General features: G+C 44.3%; 1 protein-coding gene across 1 annotated transcript in view; it reads right to left on the bottom strand.

The window, feature by feature from the left end:
- The window catches only part of LOC132405765 (sodium/iodide cotransporter-like), a 140,667-nt gene that overhangs the window by 8,018 nt on the left and 106,573 nt on the right, over window positions 1-26,076 (bottom strand). The window contains exons 12-14 of the mRNA XM_059990777.1: window positions 24,260-24,465; window positions 23,749-23,852; window positions 20,951-21,051 (exon numbers count right to left, since the gene is read on the bottom strand). Coding sequence (XP_059846760.1) covers window positions 20,951-21,051; window positions 23,749-23,852; window positions 24,260-24,465 — 411 coding nt within the window. The remainder of the gene's footprint in view (window positions 1-20,950; window positions 21,052-23,748; window positions 23,853-24,259; window positions 24,466-26,076) is intronic.

Here is a 26,076-nt window from a genome sequence, read left to right as displayed (position 1 = left end):
CTGGTCTGTCACACAGAACCGTGTCTGTGAGGGAGGGAGTCACACCAGTTCCCGTACGGATCTGGAGAGACACTGGGGCTGAGCTGTCGTTGATCAGCAGTAAGGTACTAGAGTTTGGTCGAAAGACGAGAATGGTAGCTGTAAAGGGGATAAGTAAAGGAACAGAAATGGTGTCCTTACATAAGGTCATTATGGATTGTGAGCTGGTATCTGGACCAGTTGAAATAGGGGTGCGATCGGAATTCCCGAGGAAGGACGCAGATGTCCTTCTCGGTAACGATTTAGCAGGTGGTAAAGTTTGGGCAGCCATGACGATGGCCAGCCGACCGGTGAGTGCAGTGGCCCCGTCCCTAGATTCCAAGATCTACCCTGCATGTGCGGTCACTTGCAGCATGTCGAGAAAGGCAGCTGAGAACGAGAACAGTTTAAATCTGGCCAGTTTCGATTTGGCCGAGACGTTTCTACCGACCTTCTACCATGAGGGTTTAGAGGGTGGTAAAACGAAGAGTAGTAAAGTAAAAGAGGGTAAGGAAGCAGAGGTAGACCTGCCCTTAGCGAGGAGAAAGGTCCTAGAGGCCAGAAATAAAGATGAGGAACTGCTAGAGCAGTTAAGAGGTCCAGAGTTGGACAAGGATGATCTGTCTGGTTTGGCAGAACTGTTTGAAGAAGTTGAAAATTCTAAAGGTGTTCCCGATAATGAAATGAGGGCAGTCCTAAGGGAAAAGGATGCCATTACCTCGAAGAAGTCTGCTGGGTTGGCAGATGAGGTTGCTTCAGCCCGCAGGGTTGAGTTTACTCCAGAAGGGAGTTACCCAGAGAGTACCTGGGAGGATCGGGGGAACTTAGAATTTGAAAAGGGTACAGATATTGAAAGCCTGGAAGAGGCCAATGTCCTGTTTGAGTGTGTCCAAGATGAGGATGCACGTGGTACTGAACCTAGTAACGGAGCTCAGAAAAAGTCTGAGGTATTTGATTCAGTGGAACGGGACGGCCATCCTTGTGGGTCAGATAGACTTGGTTCAGTGGGAAAAGGGTTAACCTTGGTAACAGTGGGAAGTGAGAGTTCCCAGGTGTTTGTGCACGAAGGTGTGTTCAAAGTTAATGCAGGGTTTAAGAATGGGGGGATAAGAATTATCATTGAAGGAAACGGAAATCTGTAGTTCCCAAATTGAATGAAGAAATTTTAAGCCCTGCAGATCGCTTACAGATTAAGCCGGAATGTGACAGGCCCCCCCACACTATTGTTATTCCAGCGTGTGGTGTAAAAGGGCAGAATTTGAAATGCTGCTTGAGCAAGGAAGTCAAACTGAAACCATATAGTCTGAAGGGGCCTGACGAGAGGGTTAGCCACCTGTGTAAAATAACAGAGGTGAGTGGAAATTCGGAAGATGGGCTAAGTTTGGGACACAGTGTAATAAAATAATTCCTATGGAACAGGCAGGTGAGGGTTTATCTCGCCACCTTACTCAAATTCCCCAGAAAAGAGGCAACGGTTAAGGGGGACACCATTTTTAAATAGCAAAGCCGGTCGTACGGGATTTCGACACAGCCTGTGAATAATAAAGACAACTCCCTTGGAAGCCTGCCTGTTCAGTTTGAAAACGACCGAAAGACTAGTATTTACATAAACTTTTGTAGATGCACGTAAGCTAAGAGCACACCTCCTTAGTTTTGTTGCTGAAAAAAAAAATAAAATAGGTGGTTATTAAATTGAAGTCTGATGCTACAAGATGTTAGTACGGTACAAGATGTTAAGATATTAAAGAAAGTGACACTGAAATCGTTAACTGTTTAGGTACTGAATTGAATGTGTAACTGTATTACTCTGTAGAAAAAAAACTTTGGTGTTGTGTTAGATTCTAACACCCTGTAAGACTCTGTATGAATTCGTCTTTTTCCGATGGTAAAAAACGCCCTGAAGAAAGGGGATGTTACGTCCTTAGCCCCTCCTTTGTGAGAATCGCCAGATCACTGTTGGGTTGAGTCAAATGGGGGGCCCAAGACATGAGGGGGAGACATGCAGGATGTCACGTTTCTCCCCCCCCCCCCCCCCAATAGCGATGTAAAGCTATGGGACATGGCCATTGTCTCTTGGAGACAGATTTGTGGATTGAGATGCTCTGCTACGTGAATGCCCTCAGGCAAAGTGGGCTGGTTGAGGGAGAGATTGCATCACACCCAACCTGATTGACATCTATGACCTTGCGAGTCAGAATAAAAGAGGGGCTGTAGGAACAACCCCTCAGATGCACCAGAAGAAACGTTAAGCGACCACGTAACAGCGGACGGTCATCGGAAACCAAGCCACGTGCGTTCAATTCCGTGGCTGGAATTGGTGGCTGAAACCACGGAAAACAGCTTTTTTAGCTAACAACGGGGAAACCTGCTCCCCTGACTCAACGGATTGACATCTTAAAAGACTTGGGCAAGTTTAAACTGCATCACTTTTAAACCCAACAACGCTGCAGCTTGAACGAACTGATAGTGACTTATCTTTCCATCGGACAATACAGTAACCCTAGACAACGATAGAGTTATTTCTTATCGGTTATTATGATATCCACGCTTAGATTTAGTATTGATGACGTATATTATCTGTATGTTTGCATTAATCTTTTTGTGCCCTTTATCAATAAATACTTTTAAAAATAGTACCATCAGACTTCAACGGACCTCTCTATCTTTGCTGGTAAGTGATCCATTTACGGGAATTTCATAACAATTCTTAGAGCCTTTCTTAAACAGCAGAACAACATTAACTAACCTCCAATCATCCAGCACCTCACCAGTAGCTAAGGATGTTTTAAATATCTTTACTAGGTCCCTGCAATTTCTGCACTAGTCTCCCACAGGGTCTGAGGGAACACATTGTCAGACCCTAGGGATTTATCCATCCGAATTTGCCTAAGGAATGGTCCAAGAGGACTGGAAAATTGCAGATGTCACTCCATTCTTTAAGAAGGGAGGAGGCAAAAGATAGGAAATTATAGGCCACTAGCTTAACCTCAGTGGCTGGGAAAGTGCTGGTCTCTATTATTAAGGATGAGGTTTCAGGGTACCTGGAGACTAATGATAAAATAAGTCAAAGTCAGCATGGTTTGTGTTGAGGGAAATCTTGTTAGAAACCTGTTAGAGTTCTTTGAGGAAGTAACAAGGAGGGTGGGCAAGAGAGAGGCAGTGAATGTCATTTACTTGGATTTTCAGAAGGCATTTGATAATTTGCCACACCTAAGGCTGCTCAACAAGGTAAAATCCTGTGGCTTTACAGGGAAGATACTGGCATGGATAGAGGAATGGCTGACAGGCAGGAGGCAGTGAGTGGGAATAAAAGGGGCCTTTTTTGGTTCGTTGCTGGTGGTGTTCCTCATGGGTCAATATTGGGACTGCTACTTTCACATTGTTCAGCAAAAATGTAACAGATGGAATACAGTGTTGGGAAATGTATGATAATGCATTTTGGTAAAAGGAACAATTATCTAAATGGGGAGAAAGTTCAAACATCAGAGGTGCAGAGGGATTTAGGAGTCCTCGTGCAAGATTCCCAGAAGGTTAATTTGCAGGTAAAGTCTGTGGTAAAGAAGGCAAATGCATTTACTTAAAGGAGAATTGAGTATAAAAGCAAGGAGGGAATAGAAGAAGAAGAAAGCCCTTAACTCCAAGTGGTGTCATGGGGATGCCGTTGTGACGGCAGTTTTTTAGCAGGCTTTCTTATTCTTACAAGGCCAAGTTGCTCAACCCAGCATGGATAGAAAGCATGCAAGGGAGCTGACTGGATTCAAACTCAGGAGCCTTCACTCTGAAGTCCAGTGCTGATGCCACTACGTCACCAGCCAGCCATAGGTGGGAATGCTGAGCGTTTCTAAGACACTAATCAGGCCACACTTGGAGTATTGTCAACAGTTTTGGGCCCCATATCTCAGAAAGGGTGTATTGTCATTGAAGAGAGTATAGAGGAGGTTCACTAGGATGATTCAGGGAATGAAAGAGTTAGCAGATGAGAAGTGTTTGGCAGCTTTGGGCCTGTACTCACTGGAATTTAGAAGAATGCGTGGGGATCTCGTTGAAACCTACAGAATTTTGGAAGGACTAGATAAGGTCGACATGGAGAGGATGGTACCTGTGGTGGGGTATAAAGGGCACAGCTTCAAAATTTTGGGGTGACCTTTTAGAACAGAGGTAAGGAGAATTTTTTTAAGCCAAAGAGTAGTGAGTCTGTGGAATGCTCTGCCACAGACTGGAGTGGAGGTCAAACTCGTGGGTGTATTTAAGGTGGAAGTTGATCTTTTCCTGATCGGATAGGGCATCAAAGGATATGGTGAGAAGGCGGGTGTATGGGATTGAGTGGGATCCAGGATGAGCCATAATGGAATGGTGGAGCAGACTCGATGGGCTGAATGGCCTAATTTGGCTCCTATATCTTATGGTCTTATGGTCCTATAGTCACGACAGCAAACTGCCCCACACCTTTGTAATGTGTATAAACACAATGACCTCATATCTATAAACTCTGTGTCCATCTCCTGGGTAAGTACATGTACAATGTCCTGTGTATGTTACTCAAAATGGCTTCTTTGGTTTGTTACGAGTAGGAATGCTTCTTTGTCGAATAAGTGTTTCTCTCGCCGTTGTTTCACTTTAGAATGGCTGATAAGGTAATTGTATTCAGTTGTTAATCAATGGGGAATGTTATTGTGTCCTGTGAGGCTGGGAACTTGGGGGAGGGGTTTTCGCGGGTTTTTGGTGTGAGGGGAGTCGGGAGAAAGACACCAAGGGAGGTGGACGTGCGCTCGGAAGACCACCGAGGAGTCTGGGGTGGAAGACGTGGAAGTCGGAGGCAAGCGACGAAGGGTCGAATGGTTCGATGGTTGAGCTCCAACGAGTGCACTAAACAGACTGAACTTTGATAAGTTGGCGCCTTTTGTTTTTTTCCTTTTATATATATATTGCATTGCCTAATACTCTTTTAATTTTAGTAAACTCTTTAAAGTGTATTTCATAACGGTATTTGTTATGGGTTTGATACTGTTGGCAGGCGCGAGGCATAAACTCGATTCTCACAGCACCTGCGTGTACGGGAGGTGGGTTGGTGAGTGGCTGGATCTCCGTTTCCCCTAGACATATACCAGCCTTTTGGGTAAGTGTTACATACAGATGGAAAAATATCCATTTATGATCTCCTTCATCTCTTTTGGGTCCATGCATAGATCAGCATTCTGAGCTTCTGGAAACTAATTTTATCCCTTACTATCCTTTTGCTCTTAATGTGTCCATAGAAGCCCTTAGGATTCTCCTTCACCTTGTCTGCACCTTGTAGGGCAAACTCATGCCTTATTTTAGACCTCCAGATTTCCTTCTTAAATGTTCTCTTGTATTTCTTATATTCCATAAGTACCTCCTTTGTTTTTGCCAGGGCCTCAATATCTTTCGAACAACCAAGGTTCCATAAGCCTATTATCCTTGCTTTTATTCTGACAGGGACTTTGTACTCTCAAAATTTTGCTCTTGAATGCCTCTCATTTACTAAGTACACCTTTGCCAGAAAATATTATATCCCTATCCACGCTTGCCAGATCCTTTCTGATACCATCAAATTGGCCCTTCTCCAATTTAGAATCTGAACTTGAGAACCAGACCTATCCTTTTCCAAAATTACCTTGAAACTAATAGCATTGTGATCACTAGATGCAAAATGTTCCCCTTCACAAACTTCTGTCACCTGTCCTGTCTCACTCCCTAATAGGAGATCTAATATCTCATTCTTTCTTCTTGGGACTTTTGTGTACTGATTAGGGAAACTTCCTGAACACTTTTAATAAACTCTTTCCCATTCAGCCCTTTTACAGTATTGGAGATGCAGTCCAATATATGGAAATTAAAATCACCTACTATCAGAATGTTATGTTTCTTGTAAAGGTCTACAACTTCTCCACAAATTTGCTCCCCTAAAAGGTGTGGACTGTTGGGTGGTCTATAATATAACCCCAATAATTTGGTCACATCTTTCTTATTCGTCAGTTCCACTCATAAAGAAATGACAGATGGAATCAGTGTGTATGGTTATGCACTTTGGTAAAGGAAATGAAATGGTGGACTATTTTCTAACAAAAAACTGAGGAACAAACACACTTTGCTGAGCACCTACGCTCCATCCACCAGAAAAAAATGGGATTGCCCAGTGGTTAGCCATTTTAATTCCACTTCCCATTCTTATCCCAACATGTCAGTCCATAGCCTCCTCTACTGTCGTGATGAGGCCACACTCAGGATGGAGGAGCCAGTGTTATTCTGTCTGGGTAGCCTCCAACCTGATAGCATGAACATCAATTTCTCGAACTTCTGGTAATCCCTCCCCTTCATCATTCCCCATTCCCATTTCCCCCTCTCATCTTACTTCCTTACCTGCACATCACCTCCTTCTGGTGCTCCTCCCATTTTTCTTTCTTCTGTGGCCTTCTGTCCTCTCCTATCATCCCTGTTTCTATTTCACCAATCAACTTCCCAGCTCTTTATTTCACCCCTCCCCCACTCCCATTTTCACATATTCCCTTGTGTTTCTTCCCTCCTTCCCCCCCCCCCCCACCTTCTCCCTCCCTGCAAACCTTAATCTCTGCCACTCTAGGACTGTGGAACCCCAGAATATTGAGCTGCCAGTCCTGCCCCTCCTACAACCAATGACTACAATGTTACAATTCCAGTTGTTGATCCATTGAAATATACACAGCTCAGGGCATTAGTGACACCATGCTCAAACTTCTGATTCCTGACTTTAACTGAAGTCTTAACAACATCTGTATACACAACCTGTCCGCTATCTGTTCTGGCACTCTGATTCCCATCCCTCTGCAACTCTGGTTTTAACCTCCCCTCCCTCCCCGGTGCAGCACTGGCAATCCTTTCTGCGAGGGTATTAGTCCTCCCTCAGTTCAGGTGCTAACTGTCTCTGTGTACAGGTCCCACCTTCCCTGGAAGAGAGCCCAATAATCCAAAAATCTTATGCCCTCCCTCCTAACCAAGTCCTTAGCCACATAGTAAATTGTATAATCTTGCTAGTTCTGTCCTCACGAACACATGTCACAGTAGCAATCCTGAGATCACAACCCTTTAACTTAGCATCTAACTTCCTGAGCTCACTTTGCAGGACTTTCATTGGACCATGGCCTCTACTTGCTCACCATCCCAGTTACAAATGCTGTGGACTTGATCTGAGACGTCCCTGACCTTGGCACCTGGGAGCCAAAAAACCATCCTGGAATCTTGTTCCTGTCTTTCTGTATCTCATAACCAACAAAACCCCTATCATTACAACTTGCCTCTTCTTCCCCTTTCTGTTCTAAGTCACAGAGTCAGACTCAGTGCCAGATAGTTGTGCGCTGTGGTTTTCTCTTGCTAGTCCCCTGTGGATGGTTTTAGGCCCCCTGGGGATGGATTCAGTTCCCTGGGAATGGGTTCAATTGCCCTGTTCCTCACCATTCATCCCACTAGCCTCTACATTCAATGGATTGTCCTTTACCATTCCTGCCAGCTTCATTGAGATTCCGCACTGGGGAGAGTTTCCTCCTTCCTTGCATAATTCCCTGGTTTGCTCCACCAACTGCTGCTCACACTCCAAGCAGTTTTCAATGATATCCAATTATTCTTAATATTCAGTCCTGATAGGAGTCTATCTGAGACACTGGCCGCGCTCTTGCCTTTACAGATCTTGCTGAGTTCCTTCAGCAATTTATATTTGTGCTCCAGCTTCCAGCAGTTGCTCTATTAGTGTCTCAGTGGATAATGTGGATAATAAAGTGGGCATTTGGCATGACAGATTTCATAGGCTGAGGCATTGGATATAAAAATTGGGATGTCATGTTGCTGTTATTCAAGAACAATGATTAGATTCCTCTCTGAGTATTGTGTACAGTTCTGCCTACCTCACCACAGGGAGAATGTGGTACCTATGGAGAGAATACAAAAGAGGTTAATTTGGGTGTTTGCTGGAATGGAGAGAATGGAGAGATATGACTGGAAGTCTGTGGCTCGTGGTGTGCTGCAGGGATCATGCTGGGACCAATGTTGTTTGTCATCAATATTAATAATTTAGATAATAAACTGGATTAGCAAATTTGTGGATTTGGTAAGTAGTGGAAGGCTATCAATACTTTCAGTGGGAAATGCACCAACTGAAAAAATGGCCAACGTGAATTAATACAGATTAGTGTGGGGTTTTGCACTTTGGAAGTATAAACCAGTCTTACTCAATGAACCCTTTAACTCTGTGGTAGAACAGAGGGACCTGGGAATACATACAGAATATTCACATACACTGTATACACCTTGTATAAGATGTTGGTGAGTCCAAATTTGGATTATTGTGTGCAGTTCAGGTCAACTATCCACAGGAAAGCAATGAATAAGCTTGAATAAGAGCAGAGACATTTCCAGGACTTGAGGACCTGAGTTACAGTAAAAGGTTGAATAGGTTGGGATTTTAATCCCTGGAGTGCAGGAGAATGAGGGAAGATCTTATAGAGTTATTAGGAACTAATGGGTATTGATAGGGTGAATGCAAGCAGGCTTCCCCCCACCCCAAAGGTTGAGTGAGACTAGAACTAGAGGTTAAAGGTTAAGGGCGAAATGCAAAATTCTCAAGCGGAACCTGAGGGGGAACTTCTTCGCTCAGAGGGTGGCGTGAGTGTGGAATGAGCTGCTGGCAGAAGTGGTAGATGTAAATTTAAGATAAGTTTAGATAAGTACATGGATGATAGAGTTATAGCAGTCCATGGTCAAGCTGCAGGTAGATGGGACTAGGCAGAAGACCAGCCTGGGATAGACAAAATGGACTAATGTTCCTATGCTGCAGTGTTCTACATTTATGCTAAACCAGGCTTATTCTTTTGTGAATGAAGGAGATAGGCATGATCTTATTAAATTATCTGAGGCAGCCATTGCATAGCATAGTCTTTTTCCCAAGGTAATGGAGTCAAGAAGTAGAGGGGGCAGTTTTAAGAGAAGAGGGGAGAAATTCAAGGAGATGCAAATTATTCAGCCACAAGCATGGATAAAGCAGTGACTGATTTACATTTTGATATTTTCAATGACTTTTCCATTCTCTCATTGCTGCAGTCCGAAGTTCCCACCTCCTTCAAAAGGGCAACAATTATACCAGTACCAAGAACAGAGTGATCTGCTTTAATGACTGTTGTCCAGTAGCACTCACATCTGCAGTGTTGAAGTACTTTGAGAGGTTGATTATTACTAGAATCAATTGCTGCCTCAGCAAGGACCTAAACCCACTGTAGTTTGCCCATCGTCACAATAGGTCTATGGCAGATGCAATCTCACTGGCTCTCCACACAGCCTTGGATCAGCAGGACAATACAAATACCTATATCAGGATGCTGTTTATTGACTACAGCTCAGTGTTTAACACCATCATTCCTACAGTTCTGATCGATAAGTTCCAGAACCTGGGCCTCTGTATCTCCTTCTGCAAATGGATCCTCAGCTTCCTAACTGGAAGACCACAATCTGTGCAGATTAGTGATAATATCTCCTCCTTGATCAACACTAGTGCACCTCAGGGGTGTATGCTTAGCCCACTACTCTATTCTCTCTACACCCATGACTGTATGGCTAGGCATTGTTCAAATGCCATCTATAAATTTGCTGATGATGCAACCATTTTTGGCAGAATTTCAGAGTGCAATGAGAGGGCATACAGGAGTGAGGTAAATCAGCAAGTTGTGTGGTGTCTCAGCAACAACCTTGCACTTAACATCAGTAAGATGAAAGAACTGATTGTGGACGTCAGAAAGGGAGAGACGAGGGAACACACATCAGTCCTCATAGAGATATTAGAAGTGGAGAGAGTGAGCAATTTCAAGCTCCTGGCTGCCGCAAAGTCAACAAATCTCATGACATATGCCAGAGACATTAGGAAACCTGCAGATTCTGGAAATTCAAGCAACACACACAAAATGCTGGTGGAACACAGCAGGCCAGGCAGCATCTATAGGGAGAAGCGCTGTCAATGTTTTGGGCCGAGAACCTTCGTCAGGACTAACTGAAAGGAAAGATAGTAAAAGATTTGAAAGTAGGAGGGGGAGGGGGAAATAGTGAAATGATAGGAGAAGACCGGAGGGAGTGATTGGCAAAAGGAATACAGAGCTAGAAAGGTGATTGGCAAAAGGAATACAGAGCTAGAGAAGGGAAAGGATCATGGGATGGGAGGCCTAGGGATAAAGAAAGGGGGAGGGGAGCACCAGAGGGAGATGGAGAACAGGCAGAGTGATGGGCAGAGAGAGAAAGAAAAAAAAGGAGAGGGAAAAAAAAACTAAATATATCAGAGATGGGGTAAGAAGGGGAGGAAGGGGAGGAAGGGCATTAACGGAAGTTAGAGAAGTCAATGTTCATGTCATCAGGTTGGAGGCTACCCAGACGGAATATAAAGTGTTGTTCCTCCAACCTGAGTGTGGCTTCATCTTGACAGTAGAGGATGCCATGGATAGACTTATCTGCCCTCACCCCATCCGCCCACACCCCACTCGAAATAGGGTCCCCCTTGTCCTCAACTACAACCCCACCAGCCTCCGGATCCAACGTATAATTCTGTAACTTCCGCCACCTCCAACGGGATCCCACTACCAAGCACATCTTTCCCTCCCCCACTCTTTCTGCTTTCCGCAGGGATCGCTTCCTACCCGACTCCCTTGTGCATTCATCCCCCCCATCCATTCCCACCGATCTCCCTCCTGGCACTTATCCTTGCAAGCAGAACAAGTGCTACGCCTGCCCTTACACTTTCTCCCTTCAGGGCCCCAGACAGTCCTTCCAGGTGAGGCGACACTTCACCTGTGAGTCGGCTGGTGTGGTATACTGCATCCAGTGCTCCCGGTGTGGCTTTTTATATATTGGTGAGACCCGAGGCAGACTGGGAGACCGTTTCACTGAACATCCATGCTCTGTCCGCCAGAGAAAGCAGTATCTCCCAGTGGCCGCACATTTTAATTCCACGTCCTATTCCCATTCTGATATGTCTATCCATGGCCTCCTCTACTGTCAAGATGAAGCCACACTCAGGTTGGAGGAACAACACCTTATATACCGGCGGGGTAGCCTCCAACCTGATGGCATGAACTTGACTTCTCTAACTTCCATTAATACCCCTCCTCCCCTTCTTACCCCATCCCTGATATATTTGGTTTTTTTCCCTCTCCCCTTTTTTCTTTTTTTCTTTCTCTCTCTGCTCATCACTCTGCCTGTTCTCCATCTCCCTCTGGTGCTCCCTAGGCCTCCCGTCCCATGATCCTTTCCCTTCTCTAGCTCTGTATCCCTTTTGCCAATCACCTTTCTGGCTCTCAACTTCACCCCACCCCCTCCTGTCTTCCCCTATCATTTCACAATTTCCCCCTCCCCCTCCTACTTTCAAATCTTTTACTATCTTTCCTTTCGGTTAGTCCTGATGAAGGGTCTCGGCCCGAAACGTCGACAGCGCTTCTCCCTATAGATGCTGCCTGGCCTGCTGTGTTCCATCAGCATTTTGTGTGTGTTGCCAGAGACATTAAACTTGATTCTGATTGGCAGGAGGCAAAGAATGGGAATAAAGGGAGCTTTTTCTGGTTGGTTGCCGGTGACACAGGAGTCAGTGTTGGGATTGCTTCGTTTTACGTTATATTCAATGTCTTGGATGACATAATTGATGGCTTTGTGGCCAAATTTGCTGACAGTACAAAGATATATAGAAAAACAGGCAGTTTTGAGGAAGTAGAGAGGCTACAGAAGGACTTGGACAGATTAGGAGAATGGACAAAGAAGTGACAGATGGAATACAGTGCCAGGAAATGTATGGTCATGCACTTTGGTAAAAGAAAGAAAAGGGAAGACTTTTTTTTTAAATGGACAGAAAACTCAAAAAACTGAGGTGGAAAGAGACTTGGGAGTGTTCATGCAGGATTTCCTAATTTGCAGGTTTAATTGGTGCTGAAGTGGACAAATGCAACGTTAGTATTCATTTTGAGAGGACTAGAGTATAAAAGCAAGGATGAGGCTTTATAAAGAACTGGTAAGGCCTCACTTGGGGTATTGTGAGCAGTTTTAAGAAAGAAAGGATGTTCTGACATTGGAGAAGGTTCAAAGGTTCACAGAAATGATTTCAGGATTGAACGGCTTGTCATATGAAGAGTGTTTAATGGTTCTGGACCTGCATTCACTAGAATCCAGAAGAATGAAGGGTAATCTTATTGAAATCTATCAAATGTTGAAAGGCCTTAACAGAGTGGATGTTTCCTATTGTGGGGGACTCTATGACCAGAGGACACAGCCTCAGAATAGATGGGGATTGTATTAGAATGTTGAGGAGGAATTGCTTTAGCCAGAGAGTGGTGAATCTGTGGAATTTGTTGCCATGGAGGCCAAGTCAATGGATATACTTAAGGCAGAGGCTGATAAGTTTTTGATTGCTCAGGGCATGAAAGGATAAGGAGAGAAGGCATGAGATTGAGGCTGAGAGGAAAATTGGATCAGATGTGATGAAATGGTGGAACAGAGTCATAGAAACATAGAAAACCTACAGCACAATTTGGCTCACAAAGCTATGCCGAACATGTCCTTACCTTAAAAATTACCTCGGGTTACCCATAGCCTTCTATTTTTCTGAGCTCCATGTACCTATCCAGGAGTACCTTAAAAGACCCTATCGTATCGGCCTCCACCACTGTCACTGGCAGCACATTCCGTGCACTCACCACTCTGCATAAAAAAAAACTTACCCCTGACATCTCTTCTGTACCTACTTCCAAGCACCTTAAAACTGTGCTCTCCCGTGCCATTCATTTCAGCCCTGGGAAAAAGCCTCTGACTATCCACACGATCAATGCCTCTCATTATCTTATACATTGTACACCTCTATCAGGTCACCTCTCATCCTTCATAGCTCCAAGGAAAAAAAGGCCGAGTTCACTCAACCTATTCTCGTAAGGCATGCTCCCCAATCCAGGCAACATCCTTGTAAATCTCCTCTGCACCCTTTCTATGGCTTCCAAATCCTTCCTGTAGTGAGCAGACTAGAACTGAGCACAGTACTCCAAGTGAGGTCTGACCAGGTCCTATATAGCTGCAACATTGCCTCTCGGTTCCTTAACTCAGTCCTACGATTGATGAAGGCCAATGCATCGTATACTTTCTTAACCACAGAGTCAACCTGACTCAATGGGCCAAATGACCTCATTCTGCTCCTATATATTATGGTCTTATGGTCTAATACCATACTAACACTGTGTGAGAGAGATGATGGCTATTTCTGTAATAACACTGTGTTTACTAGGCTAGGTCTGTGAGAGAGACAATGGATTTACTTGTAAGAGGAAAAGAAACGAACAAGGATGGGCCATGTGTGAGAGAGACCATGGATATCCCTGTAATAACCATGCTCACACTGATGGGCCGGGTGTGAAAGATGATCAATATCCCTGTAATAACCATGCTCACACTGATGGGCCGGGTGTGAAAGATGATCAATATCCCTGTAATAACCATGCTCACACTGATGGGCCGGGTGTGTGAGAGAGACCATGGATATCCCTGTAATAACCCTGCTCACACTGATGGGCCGGGTGTGTGAGAGATGATGGATATCCCTGTAATAACCATGCTCACACTGATGGGCCGGGTGTGTGAGAGAGACCATGGATATCCCTGTAATAACCGTGCTCACACTGATGGGCCGGGTGTGTGAGAGACCATGGATATCCCTGTAATAACCCTGCTCATACTAATGGGCCGGGCGTGTGTGATATGATGGATATCCCTATAATAACCCTGCTCATACTAATGGGTCAAGAGCGTGAGAGATGACAGATGTTCATTTTATAACTGTACCAACACTGATGGGCTGAGTCTGTGAGACCCATCCAATATCACTGTAAGAACCTTGCTCTCACTGATGGACCAGGTGTGTGAGAGGTTATGGATATCTGTGCAAAAACAACACTAACACTGGTGGGATCAGTTTGTAAGACATGACTAATATCCCAGTAATAACCATACTAACACTGATTGGTCACATGTGTGACAGATGTTGGTTATCCCTGAAGTAAACATACTAACTCTGATGGGCTGGTTGTGTGAGAGATGATCGATATCTCTATAATAACCTTGCTAACTCTGAGATTGCTAACTCTGTGTGAGAGACGATTGATATCATAAGGCCATAAGCCTATAAGATATAGGAGCAGAAGAAGGCCATTTGGCCCATCAAGCCTGCTCTGTCATTCAATCATGGTCTGATCCAATTCTCCCAGTCATCCCCAATCCCCTTCCTGCCATACTCCTTAATGTCCTGGCTAATCAAGAACATATCTATCTCTGCCTTAAATGCACCCAATGACTTGGCCTTCACAGCCATTCATGGCAACAAATTTCACAGATTTACCACTATCTGACTAAAGTAATTTCTCTGCATCTCTGTTATAAATGGACATCCTTCAATCCTGAAGTCATGCCCTCTTATCCTACAATTCCCGAACTTTGCCATATCTAATCTGTTCAGGCCTTTTAACATTTGGAATGTTTCTGAGATCCCTCCTCATTCTCCTGAACTCCAGGGAATACAGCCCAAGAGATGTCAGACATTCCTCATATGGTAACCCCTTCATTCCTGGAATAATTCCCATGAATCTTCCCTGAACCCTCTCCAATGTCAGAATATCCTTTCTAAAATAAGGAGACCAAAACTGCACACAATACTCCAAGTGTGGTCTCATGAGTGCCTTACAGAGTCTCAACATCACATCCCTGCTCTCATATTCTATATCTCTGGAAATGAATGCCAACATTGCATTCGCCTTCTTCACTACCAACTCAGCCTGGAGGTTAACCTTTAGGGTATCCTGCACAAGGACTCCCAAGTCCCTTTGCATCTCTGCATTTTGAATTCTCTCCTCATCTAAATGTCTGCCCATTTATTTCTTCCACCAAAGTGCCTGACCATACACTTTCCAACTTTGTTTTTCATTTGCCACTTCTGTGCCCATTCCCTAAACTATCTAAGACTCTTTGTTTCCTCAACACTACCCACTCCACCACTAATCTTTGGATCATCAGCAAATTTAGACACAATCCATAGTTCAAATTATTGACATACATTGTAAAATGCAGCAGGCCCTGCACCAACCGCTGTGGAACTCCACTGGTAACCGGCAGCCAGACAGAATATTACCACTCGGTGTTTTCTGCTGATCAGCCAATGCTGCACCCGTGCTAGTAACTTCCCTGTAACTCCACAGGCTCTTATCTTGCTAAGCAGCTTCATGCGCGGCACCTTGTCAAAGGTCTTCTGAAAATCCAAGTACACCACATCCACTGCATCTTCTTTGTCTACTCTGCTTGTAATTTCCTCAAAAAATTGCAGTAGGTTAGTCAGGCAGGACTTTCCTTTCAGGAAACCATGCTGGCTTTGGCCTATCTTGTCATGTGCCTCCAGATACTCTGTAATCTCATCCCTGACAATCGATTCCAACAACCTCCCAACCACTGATGTCAGGCTAACAGGTCAATAGCTTCCTTTCTGCTGCCTCCCACCCTTCTTAAATTGCAGAATAACATTTCCAATTTTCCGGTCATTTGGTACAATGCCAGAATCTACTGATTCTTGAAAGGACATCATTAATGCCTTTGCAATCTCTCCAGCTACTTCCTTCAGAACATGAGCATGCATTCCATCAGGTCCAAGAGATTTATCCACCCTCAGAAGACAATTAAGCTTCCTGAGCACCTTCTCAGACATAATTTTCACTGCACATACTTCACTTCCCTGACACTCTTGAATGTCCGGTATACTGCAGATGTCTTCCACTGTGAAGACTGATGCAAAATACGCATTCAGTTCCTCTGCCATCTCTGCATCTCTCATTACAATATCTCCAGTGTCATTTTCTATTGGTTCTATATCTATCCTCAACTCTCTTTTACCATTTATATACTTAAAAAAGCTTTGAACATCTTCTTTGATATTAGTCATCAGCTTCCTTTCATAATTAATCTTTTCCTTCCTAATGACCTTCTTAGTTTCTTTCTGCAAGATTTTAAAAGCTTCCCAATCCTTTATCTTCCCACTAGCTTTGGCTTCCTTGTATGCCCTCTCTTTTGCTTTTACTTTAGCTCCGACATAACTTGTTAGCCACTGTAGTGTCCTTCTTCCATTTTTGAAAATTTCTTCTTATTTGGAAAATATCTGTCTTGCACTTCCCTCATTTTTTGCAGAAACTCCAGCCATTGTTGCTCTGCTGTCCTTCCTGGTAGTGTCCCTTTCCAGTCAACCTTGGCCAGTTCCCCTCTCATGCCAATGTAATTTCCTTTATTCCACTGAAATATTGACACATTGGATTTTAGTTTCTCCTTCTCAAATTTCAAAGTGAACTAGATCATATTGTGATCACTGTTCCCTAAGGGTTCCTCAACCTCAACCTCTCATATCACCTCCGGATCATTGCATAACACCCAATCCAGCACAGCCAATCCCCTAGTGGGCTCAACAACAAGCTGTTCTAAAAATTCTACAAATCCTCTCTCGAGGTCCAGTACTGGCCTGGTTTTCCCAATCCACTTTCATGTTAAAATCCCCAATGATTATCATGACATTGCCCTTCTAACATGCCTTTTCTATCTCCGGCTATAATTTGTAATCCACATCAACTGCCTTTAGAGTCCTTTTACCCTTGCCATTTCTTAACTCAACCCATAGAGACTCTACACCTTCTGATTCTATGTCATCCCTTTCTAATGATTTAATATTATTTCTTATATACAGGGCCACAACACCCCCTCTGCCTACTAACCTATCTTTCTGATACACCATATATCCATGGATGTTCATCTCCCAATGGCAGCCATCCTTTAACCAAGTTTCAGAAATGGCCACAACGTCATACTTGCCAATCTGTAGATGAATTTCAAGATTGTCTATTCTATTTCTTTTGTAGCATGCATTCAAATATAAACCTTTCAGTCCAATATTTATTTTTACTACAGTCTGTTTTTACTACACCACACACCTTTTGCCCTGTAACTCGTCCCACTGGCTGTGATTAAGCCTCTCCCTGTTCTTTCTATCATCTCTGTTGCACGCCATCTTTGATTTATTTCTGTTTTTCCCTTCCACAGCCCTGTCAATCTGGTTCCCATCCCCTTGCCAAATTAGTTTAAACCCTCCCTAACAGCTCTATTAAACCTGCCTGCTTGGATATTGGACCCCTTTGGGTTCAGGTGTAACCCATCCTTTTTGTACAGGTCATACCTCCCCCAGAAGAGGCCCCAATGATCCAGGAATATGAACCCCTTGCCCACTACACCAGTCTCTCAGCCACATATTAATATGCCTGATCATGTGCTCATTAGCATGTGGCAGAGGCAGGAATCCTGAGATTACTACCCTAGAGATCCTGCTTTTCAACTTCCTACCCAGCTCCCTGAATTCTCTCTTCAGGACCTCCTCCCTTTTTCTACCTATGTCATTGGTACCAATATCTACCAAGACTTCCGGCTGTTCACCTTCTCCCTTCAGAATACCCTGCACCCAATCTGAGACATGCCATACCCTGAGGCAACACACCATGCTGACAGAACCTCCTGTCTGTTCCCCTCAGTATGGAATCCCCTATGACTACCACATTCCTCATCTTCCTCTTTCCCTTCTGTACCGCCGAGCTAGGCTCAGTGCCAGAGACCCGATTGCTATGGTTGTCCTCTGTCAGGTCACCCATCTCAACAGCATCCTAAATGAGATAATGATTACTGAGGGAGATGGCCACGAGGACGACTCTGAGGACGATTGCTGTAATAACCTTGCTGACTTTGATGGGCAGCTGTGTGAGAGACAAAGGATATCACTGCAGTGTCCAGATTAACTATCTGACGGTGGTATCTGAAAAGAGGACGCTGTCCAATTTGCATGCCATCTTGGACAATGTCTGCCATCCACTCCATGATGTATTGGTTGGGCACAGGAGTACATTCAGCCAGAGACTCATTCCACCCAGATGTAACACTGAGCGTCATAGGAAGTCATTACTGTCTGTGGCCATCAAACTTTACAACTCCTCCCTTGGAGTGTCAGATACCCTGAGCCAATAGGCTGGTCCTGGACTGGTTTCCACTTGTCATAGTATACTTATTATTATTTAATTATTTATGGTTTTATTTTGCTATATTTCTACACTGTTCTTGGTTGGTGCGACTGTAATGAAACCCAATTTCCCTTGGGATCAATAAAGTATGTCTGTCTGTCTAACACTGATGGGCCCGGTGTGTGACTGATGATGGACATCCCTGTAATAACCATTCTACAACTGATGGGCTGAGTGTTGGAGACACAATCAATATACTGATGGGCCGGGAATGTGAGAGAGGATGGATAGCCCTGTAATAACCATTCTACAATTGATGGGCTGAATGTTGGAGACACGATCAATATCACTGTAATAACCATAATGACACTGATGGGCTGGGAATGTGAAAGATGATGGACATCACTACAATACGCATAGTAACACTGATGGGCCAGGTGGATATCTTTGTAATAATTCAATTAATACTGATGGGCCATGTGTGCGAGAGACCATGGATATCCTTGTAATAACCATGCTCACTCTGATGTGCCAGATGTATGAAAGACCATGGATATCACAGTAATAACTATACTAGCAGTGATGAGCCGGGTGTGTATACTACTAAAAACCCAACTAACCCTGATGCGTGGGGTGTGTGAGAGACATTCGATATCCCTGTAGTAACCATAATGACACTGAATGGCCAGGTGTGTGAGAGACAATCGATTTTCCTGTGATAATCATACTAACACTGACTGGCAGGGTGCGTATGATCAGTGTCCTTGTAATAACCATCCTAACACAGATAGATGGTGTGTCTGATTAATGATGGATATCCTGCAATAATCATAAGAGCACTGATGGGCTGACTGTGTGAGAGACAATGGATATCACTGTAATAAACGCAACATCAGTGATGACTGGGTGTGTGAGGGACAATGGATAACACTGTACTAAACGTACTAACACTGATGGACTGGGTGTGTGACAAGATGACCAAAATCCTGTAATATCCTTGCTAACACTGATGGGCCAGATGTGTAAGAGACAACAGATATCCCTGTAATTACCATGCTAACATTGATGGGCCAGATGTGTGAGAGATGATCAATATCCTGCTAATAACACTGATCGGCTGGTGTGTGGGAACTGATGGATATCCTCTCATTTTCAAACCCTGACTGCTACGGGTGGAAGTTCCCATTTGCTTCAAAAAGGTTACAATTATACTAATGCCTAAGAAGAATAATGTGAGCTGCCTTAATGACTATTAATAGCACCCACATCTACAGTGATGAAATGTTTTGAGAGGTTGGTCATGACGAGACTGAACTCTTGCCTCAGCAAGGACCTGGACCCATTGCAATTTGGCTATTGCCACAATAGGTCAACGGCAGATGCAATCTCAATGGCTCTCCACACGGCTTTAGACCACCTGGACAATACAAACACCTATGTCAGGATGCTGTTCATCGACTACAGCTCAGCATTTGATGCCATCATTCCCACAATCCTGATTGAGAAGTTGCAGAACCTGGGCCTCTATACCTCCCTCTGCAATTGGATCTTTGACTTCTTAACTAGAAGGCTGCAATCTGCGCAGGTTGGTGATAACATATCCTCCTCTCTGATGATAACAATGATGGACCTCAGGGGTGTGTGCTTAGCCCACTGATCTACTTTGTATATACACATGACTGTGTGCCTAGGCAGAGCTCAAATACCATCTATAAATTTGCTGACAATACAACCATTGATGGTAGAATCTCAGGTGGCGATGAGAGGGCATACAGGAGTGAGATATGCCAACTAGTGGAGTGGTGTCATAGCAGCGACCTGGCACTCAACGTCAGTAAGACGAAAATAGCTGATTGTTGACTTCTGGAAGGGTAAGATGAAGGAACACATACCAATCCTCATAGAGGGATCAGAAGTGGAGAGAGTGAGCAGCTTCAAGTTGCTGGGTGTCAAGATCTCTGAGGATCTAACCTGGTCCCAACATATCAATGTAGTTATAAAGAAGGCAAGACAATGACTATATTTCATTAGGAGTTTGAAGAGATTTGGTATGTCAACAAATACACTCAAAAACTTCTATAGATGTACTGTGGAGAGCATTCTGACAGGCTGTATCACTGTCTGGTATGGAGGGGCTACTGCACAGAACTGAAAGAAACTACAGAAGGTTGTAAACATATTCAGCTCCATCTTGGGTACTAGCCCTGAAAGTACCCAGGATGTCTTCAGGGAGTGGTGTCTCAGAAAAGTAGTGTCCATTATTAAGGACCTCCAGCACCCAGGGCATGCCCTTTTCTCACTGTAAGAGGTACACAAGCCTGAAAGCACACACTCAGTGATTCAGGAACAGCTTCTTCCCCTCTGCCATCTGATTCCTAAATGGATATTGAACCCGTGGACACTACCTGACTTAATATATAGTATTACTGCTTTTTGCACAATTTGTAATCTATTCAATATACGTATACTAGAATTGATTTACATATTATTTATTATTATTATTATTTTATATTGTGTTTTTTTCTTCTGTATTATGTATTGCATTGAACTACTGCTGCTAAGTTAACGGATTTCACATCACGTCCCAGTGATAATAAACCTGATTCTGATCCCTTTAATAACCAGACTAACACTGATGGGCCAGGTAGATGATGGATGTCCCTGTAATAATCAGACTAACACAGATAGGTTGGGTGTGTGAGAGATGATGGATATCCTTATCATAACCAGACTGACACTGAATGGCTCAATGTGACAGAGGATGGATATCACTGTAATAACCATACTAACACTGATCGGCTGGGTGTGTAAGTGAAAAACATAATCACTATGCCACAGATGGAACTTACATATTTGAATGGTATTTCCTCAGTCTCTTCACAAACTGGTTTCCCTTTAAACAGATCCCACCAGAGGAGACCATTGGCAATGTCTTCTCTCATTGTCGGCCCTAAGCAGCGAGTGAATTGTGAAACATCACTTATTTACACAAATAAAGACAATCCCACTGAAGACAGTAACATCACCCTAAATCTCCCAGTGAAACTGGTTCCATCATTCCCAATCTGCCCCACTGAAACACATCACACCCATCTCAAACTCTCCCACTGAAACCATCACACTATTCCTAAACTCCCCAACTGAAACTCATCAAACCAGTCCCAAACACTCCACTGAAACCATCACACCAGTCCCATTCTGCCCCACTGAAACCATCACACCAGTCCCAAACTCCCCTCTGAAACTCATCTTACCAGATTCAAACACCAGATTAAAACCGTCACACCAGTCAAGTCAAGTCAAGTCAAGACACTTTTTAAGTCATTTCGACCATAACTGCTGGTACAGTACACAATAAAAACGAGACAACATTTTTCAGGACCATGGTGTTACATGACACAGTACAAAAACTAGACGTAAAAAAAACAACACAGGAAAAAACTACACTAGACTACAGACCTATCCAGGACTGCATAAAGTGCACAAAACAGTGCAGGCATTACAATAAATAATAAATAAGACAATAGGGCAGTAAGAGGTCAGTCCAGGCTCTGGGTATTGAGGAGTCGGATAGCTTGGGGGAAGAAACTGTTACATAGTCTGGACGTGAGAGCCCAAATGCTTTGGTGCCTTTTCCCAGATAGCAGGAGGGAGAAGAGTTTGTATGAGGGGTGCATGGGGTCCTTCATAATGCTGTTTGCTTTGCGGATGCAGCATGTAGTGTAAATGTCCATAATGGTGGGAAGAGAGACCCCAATGATCTTCTCAGCTGACCTCACTATCCACTGCAGGGTCTTGCAATCTGAGATGGTGCAATTTCCGAATCAGGCAGTGATACAGCTGCTCAGGACACTCTCAATACAACCCCTGTAGAATGTGATGAGGATGGGGGGTGGAAGATGGACTTTCTTCAGCCTTTGCAGAAAGTAGAGATGCTGCTGGGCTTTCTTTGCTATGATGCTGGTGTTGAGGGACCAGGTGAGATTCTCCGCCAGGTGAACACCAAGAAATTTGGTGCTCTTAACGATCTCTACTGAGGAGCCATTGATGTTCAGCGGGGAGTGGTCACGCCATGCCCTCCTGAAGTCAACAACCATCTCTTTTGTTTTGTTCACATTCAGAGACAGGTTGTTGGCTCTGCACCAGTCCATTAGCCGCTGCACCTCTTCTCTGTAAGCTAACTCGTTGTTCTTGCAGATGAGACCCACCACGGTCATGTCATCGGCGAACTTGATGATGTGGTTCAAGCTGTGTGTTGCAGCACAGTCATGGGTTTGCAGAGTGAACAGCAATGGACTGAGCACACAGCCCTGGGGAGCCCCCGTGCTCAGTGTGATGGTGTTGGAGATGCTGCTCCCATTCTGGACTGACTGAGGTCTCCCAGTCAGGAAGTCTAGTATCCAGTTACAGAGGGAGGTGTTCAGGCCCAGGAGGCTCAGCTTTCCAATCAGTTTCTGAGGGATGATTGTGTTGAATGCTAAACTGAAGTCTATGAACAGCATTTGAACGTACATGTCTTTTTTGTCCAGCTGGGTTTGGGCCTGGTGCAGGGTAATGGCAATGGCGTCGTCTGTTGAGTGGTTGGGACACTGCATAAACGGCAGGGGGTCCAATGAGGGGGGCAGTAGAGTCTAGATGTGTCACATGATGAGACTCTCGAAACACTCTCCCCACTGAAAGCATCACACCAGTCCCATACACCGCACTGAAATTACCACACCACTCCCATTCTCCCCCACTGAAAGAATCACATCCGTCTCAAACACCCCACTGAAACCATCATGGGTTCCATTCTTCTCCAATGAAACCATCACAACAGTCCCAAACTCCCCAACTGAAATTCATCACACTAGTTCCAAACACCCCATGAAGATCATCACACCAGACCCAAACTCCCCACCAAAACTCATCATACCATTCCCAAACTCTCTCACTGAAACCATCACACCAGTCCTATTCTCCCGCACTGAAACCACTACACCAGTCCCATTCTCCCCTTCTAAACCTAATCACACAAATCTCTAACACCCCACTCAAACAATCACACCAGTCCCAAACACCCATCTGAAACCATTAGAGCAGCCTCAAACTCTCCCACTGAAACCATCACATCAGTCCCATTCTTCCCCACTGAACCTCATCACACCAGTCCCAAACACACCATTGAAACCATCACACCAGTTCTATTCTCCTCCACTGAAGCCATCACACACATCCTAAACTCCCCTAGTGAAACCCATGACATCCATCCCAATTGCCCCCTCTGAAAATTAGCACAACAGTCCTGTTCTGAATTCCATTGCTTGCACTAAAATTCTTTGATCTAAGCCAAATGTTCCCAGCCTGTGGATCCGCAGACTCCTTGCTAAACGGCATTGGTCTATAGTGTAATAAAGTTTTGGGAAGTCCTGATCTAAGGCTATCTCTCTACGCCCCCTTAGCTGTTTCATGAACGTCTCTGTATACTTCCCTATTGTTTTTCAGTGGATCTCTTTCGATTTCCAACACCATCCTCTCCATTAGTTCTTTCCTCAGTATTCCGTGTGAATTGTTACATCTGTTTTTAATTCTTTTAAATAGTTAAAGATTGCAAGACTATTCTTACAGAATATGGTTTCAGGATTTTGTGTAAAATTGTCTGATTTACCTGTTAAATAACTGACTCCGATTCCAATAATTACAGTTACCGTTGTTCCCAGGATTCCATAATAAAGGTAAGACAAGGCATAGAAATGCTGAACTACAGGGGCACTGCAACAGAAATGACATGAGTAATTTGCATTGGATTCACGTTACAAACCTCTCAGATGTGTAGTCACCTTCATCTTATAGTTGTTTCTGGCTTATCCCAGTTCACTGCCCCCATCACACCCACCTGTTCCACCAATTATTCCTCCACTATGGAGATCTCTTATCCATTTTGATTCCAGATGTTATTCCCTCTCTGACCCAGCTATACCTTTTTCCACTTATCAATACAGATGAGACCACTCTCTCTTCTCTCAATCTAGATGTCATTTTGAGTTTTCACTGATTATTCCCAACAGCAGACCTCCTCTGGTTAAGCAGTCTGACATGGAAAAAATTGACCATTGTACATAACTTCAGAGATGGAGGTGACAACAAAGATATGCCAGGACATCAAAGATTAGTCTCACCTCTCCATTAGCCCTGAACTCTCTCCTCCTCTGCCAATGATCCACACACTGCCATTGAGGGTTGTGTTGTACCTGTAGGAAGCATTGCAGCTGTTTGTGTTGAGTGGGAGAACACCCATAATTCCAGGGCTGGGTGGGTATAGAATACCCCCAATGGAAACCCACAAGGATATTGCAAATCCAGCTGCCAGGCCTGAATATGCACCCTGCAAAAAGGAGAGTAGAATGGAGAGGTCAATGCTGCTTAACAGAACAAGAGGTGTCAGTAATAGTAACTAAAAGGCATTGCATCAGATGGAAGGGAACCAATATCCTGGCAGGGAGGAACCAATATCCTGGCAGGGAGCTTTCTCTGGTGCTACTCAGGAGGTTTTAAACAAGCTCGGGGGATGGGATCAAGGGTAGCAGTTCAGCAAGTGGAGAAAGCCAGATGTTAAGAACATGCAGGAACAAAGTAATAGACACAATGAGATAGATGGGTTGAAGTGTGTATTTTAATGCTAGAGTAAGAGGCAAGGGTGATGAACTCAGAGTATGGATCAGCTGGATCTGTAAGTGGAACCATGGTGTTGTAGCCAGAACAGAGACCTGTTTGAGTAAGGGATAGGAATGGGCGATAAATGTCCTGTGTGGCTAAGCACAGCTGCCATGCCATATTCAAGTTTGTTGATGACACCACTGTTATAGGCTGGATTAAAAGTGGTGATGAATCAGCATATAGGAAGCAGATTGAAAATCATAACAACCTCTTACTCAATACAGTATCAGCAAGACCAAAGAGCTTCAGGAAAAGGAAGCCAGATGTCCATGAGCCAATCCTCATTGAGGATCAGAGGTGGAGAAGGTCAGCAACTTTAAATTCCTTGGTGTAATCATTTCAGAGGACCTGTCTTATATCTAACACATAAGTGCAATTATGAAGAAAGCATGGCAGTGCCTCTTCTTCCATAGTTTATGAAGATTCAGCATGACATCTAAAACTGTGACAAACTTCTATAGATGTAGAGTGGAGAGTATGTTGACTGGGTGTTCGCAGCCTGGTACGGAAATACCAGCATATAGTAGTGAACATGGCCCAGTCCATCAGGGGTACAGCCCTCTCCGCCACTGTGTACATCAACACAGAGCATTGTTGCAGGAAAGCAGCATCAGTCATCAGGGATGCCCACCACCTAGGTTATACTCTCCTCTTCACTCTCCTGAGTGAACAGGAGATAGAGAGAAGCTACAGTGAGTTAGTCACCCCGAGGCTGCAGCAGTTAGATAAGTGGGTGACGATCAGGGAAGCAAAGGGAAGAGCTTAGATAGTAGAGAGCACCCCTGTAGCCATCCCATTCAGTAATCATCATCTCATTTTGGATGCGGGTGCAGGGTTGACCTGACAATCGGGTCTCTGGCACTGAGCCTGGTTCTGTGATGCAGAAGGGAAAGAGAAAGATGGGGAATGCAATAGACATAGGGAATTCCATAGTGAGGGGAACAGACAGGAGATTCTGTCAGCCTGATAGAGATACCTGCATGGTATGTTGCCTCCCAGATGACAGGGGCCAAGGTACGGGATGCCTCGGATTGAGTGCAGAGTATTCTGAAGGGAGAGGATGAACAGCCAGAAGTCTTGGTACACATTGGTACCAATGACATGGGTAGAAAAGGGAGGACGTACTGAAGAGAGAATTCAGGGAGTTAGGTAGGAAGCTGAAAAGCAGGACATCCAGGGTAGTAATCTCAGGATTGCTACCTGTGCTCCATGCCAGTGAGTGCAAGAATAGCATGATTAGGCATATTAATGTGTGGCTGAGAGACTGGTGTAGGGGGCA

Source organism: Hypanus sabinus, chromosome 16 (assembly GCF_030144855.1).
Source record: "Hypanus sabinus isolate sHypSab1 chromosome 16, sHypSab1.hap1, whole genome shotgun sequence".
Taxonomy (NCBI): Eukaryota; Metazoa; Chordata; class Chondrichthyes; order Myliobatiformes; family Dasyatidae; genus Hypanus; species Hypanus sabinus.
The sequence above is the reverse complement of the archived record's forward strand: the minus strand, read 5'-3'. Positions and strand labels throughout refer to the sequence as shown.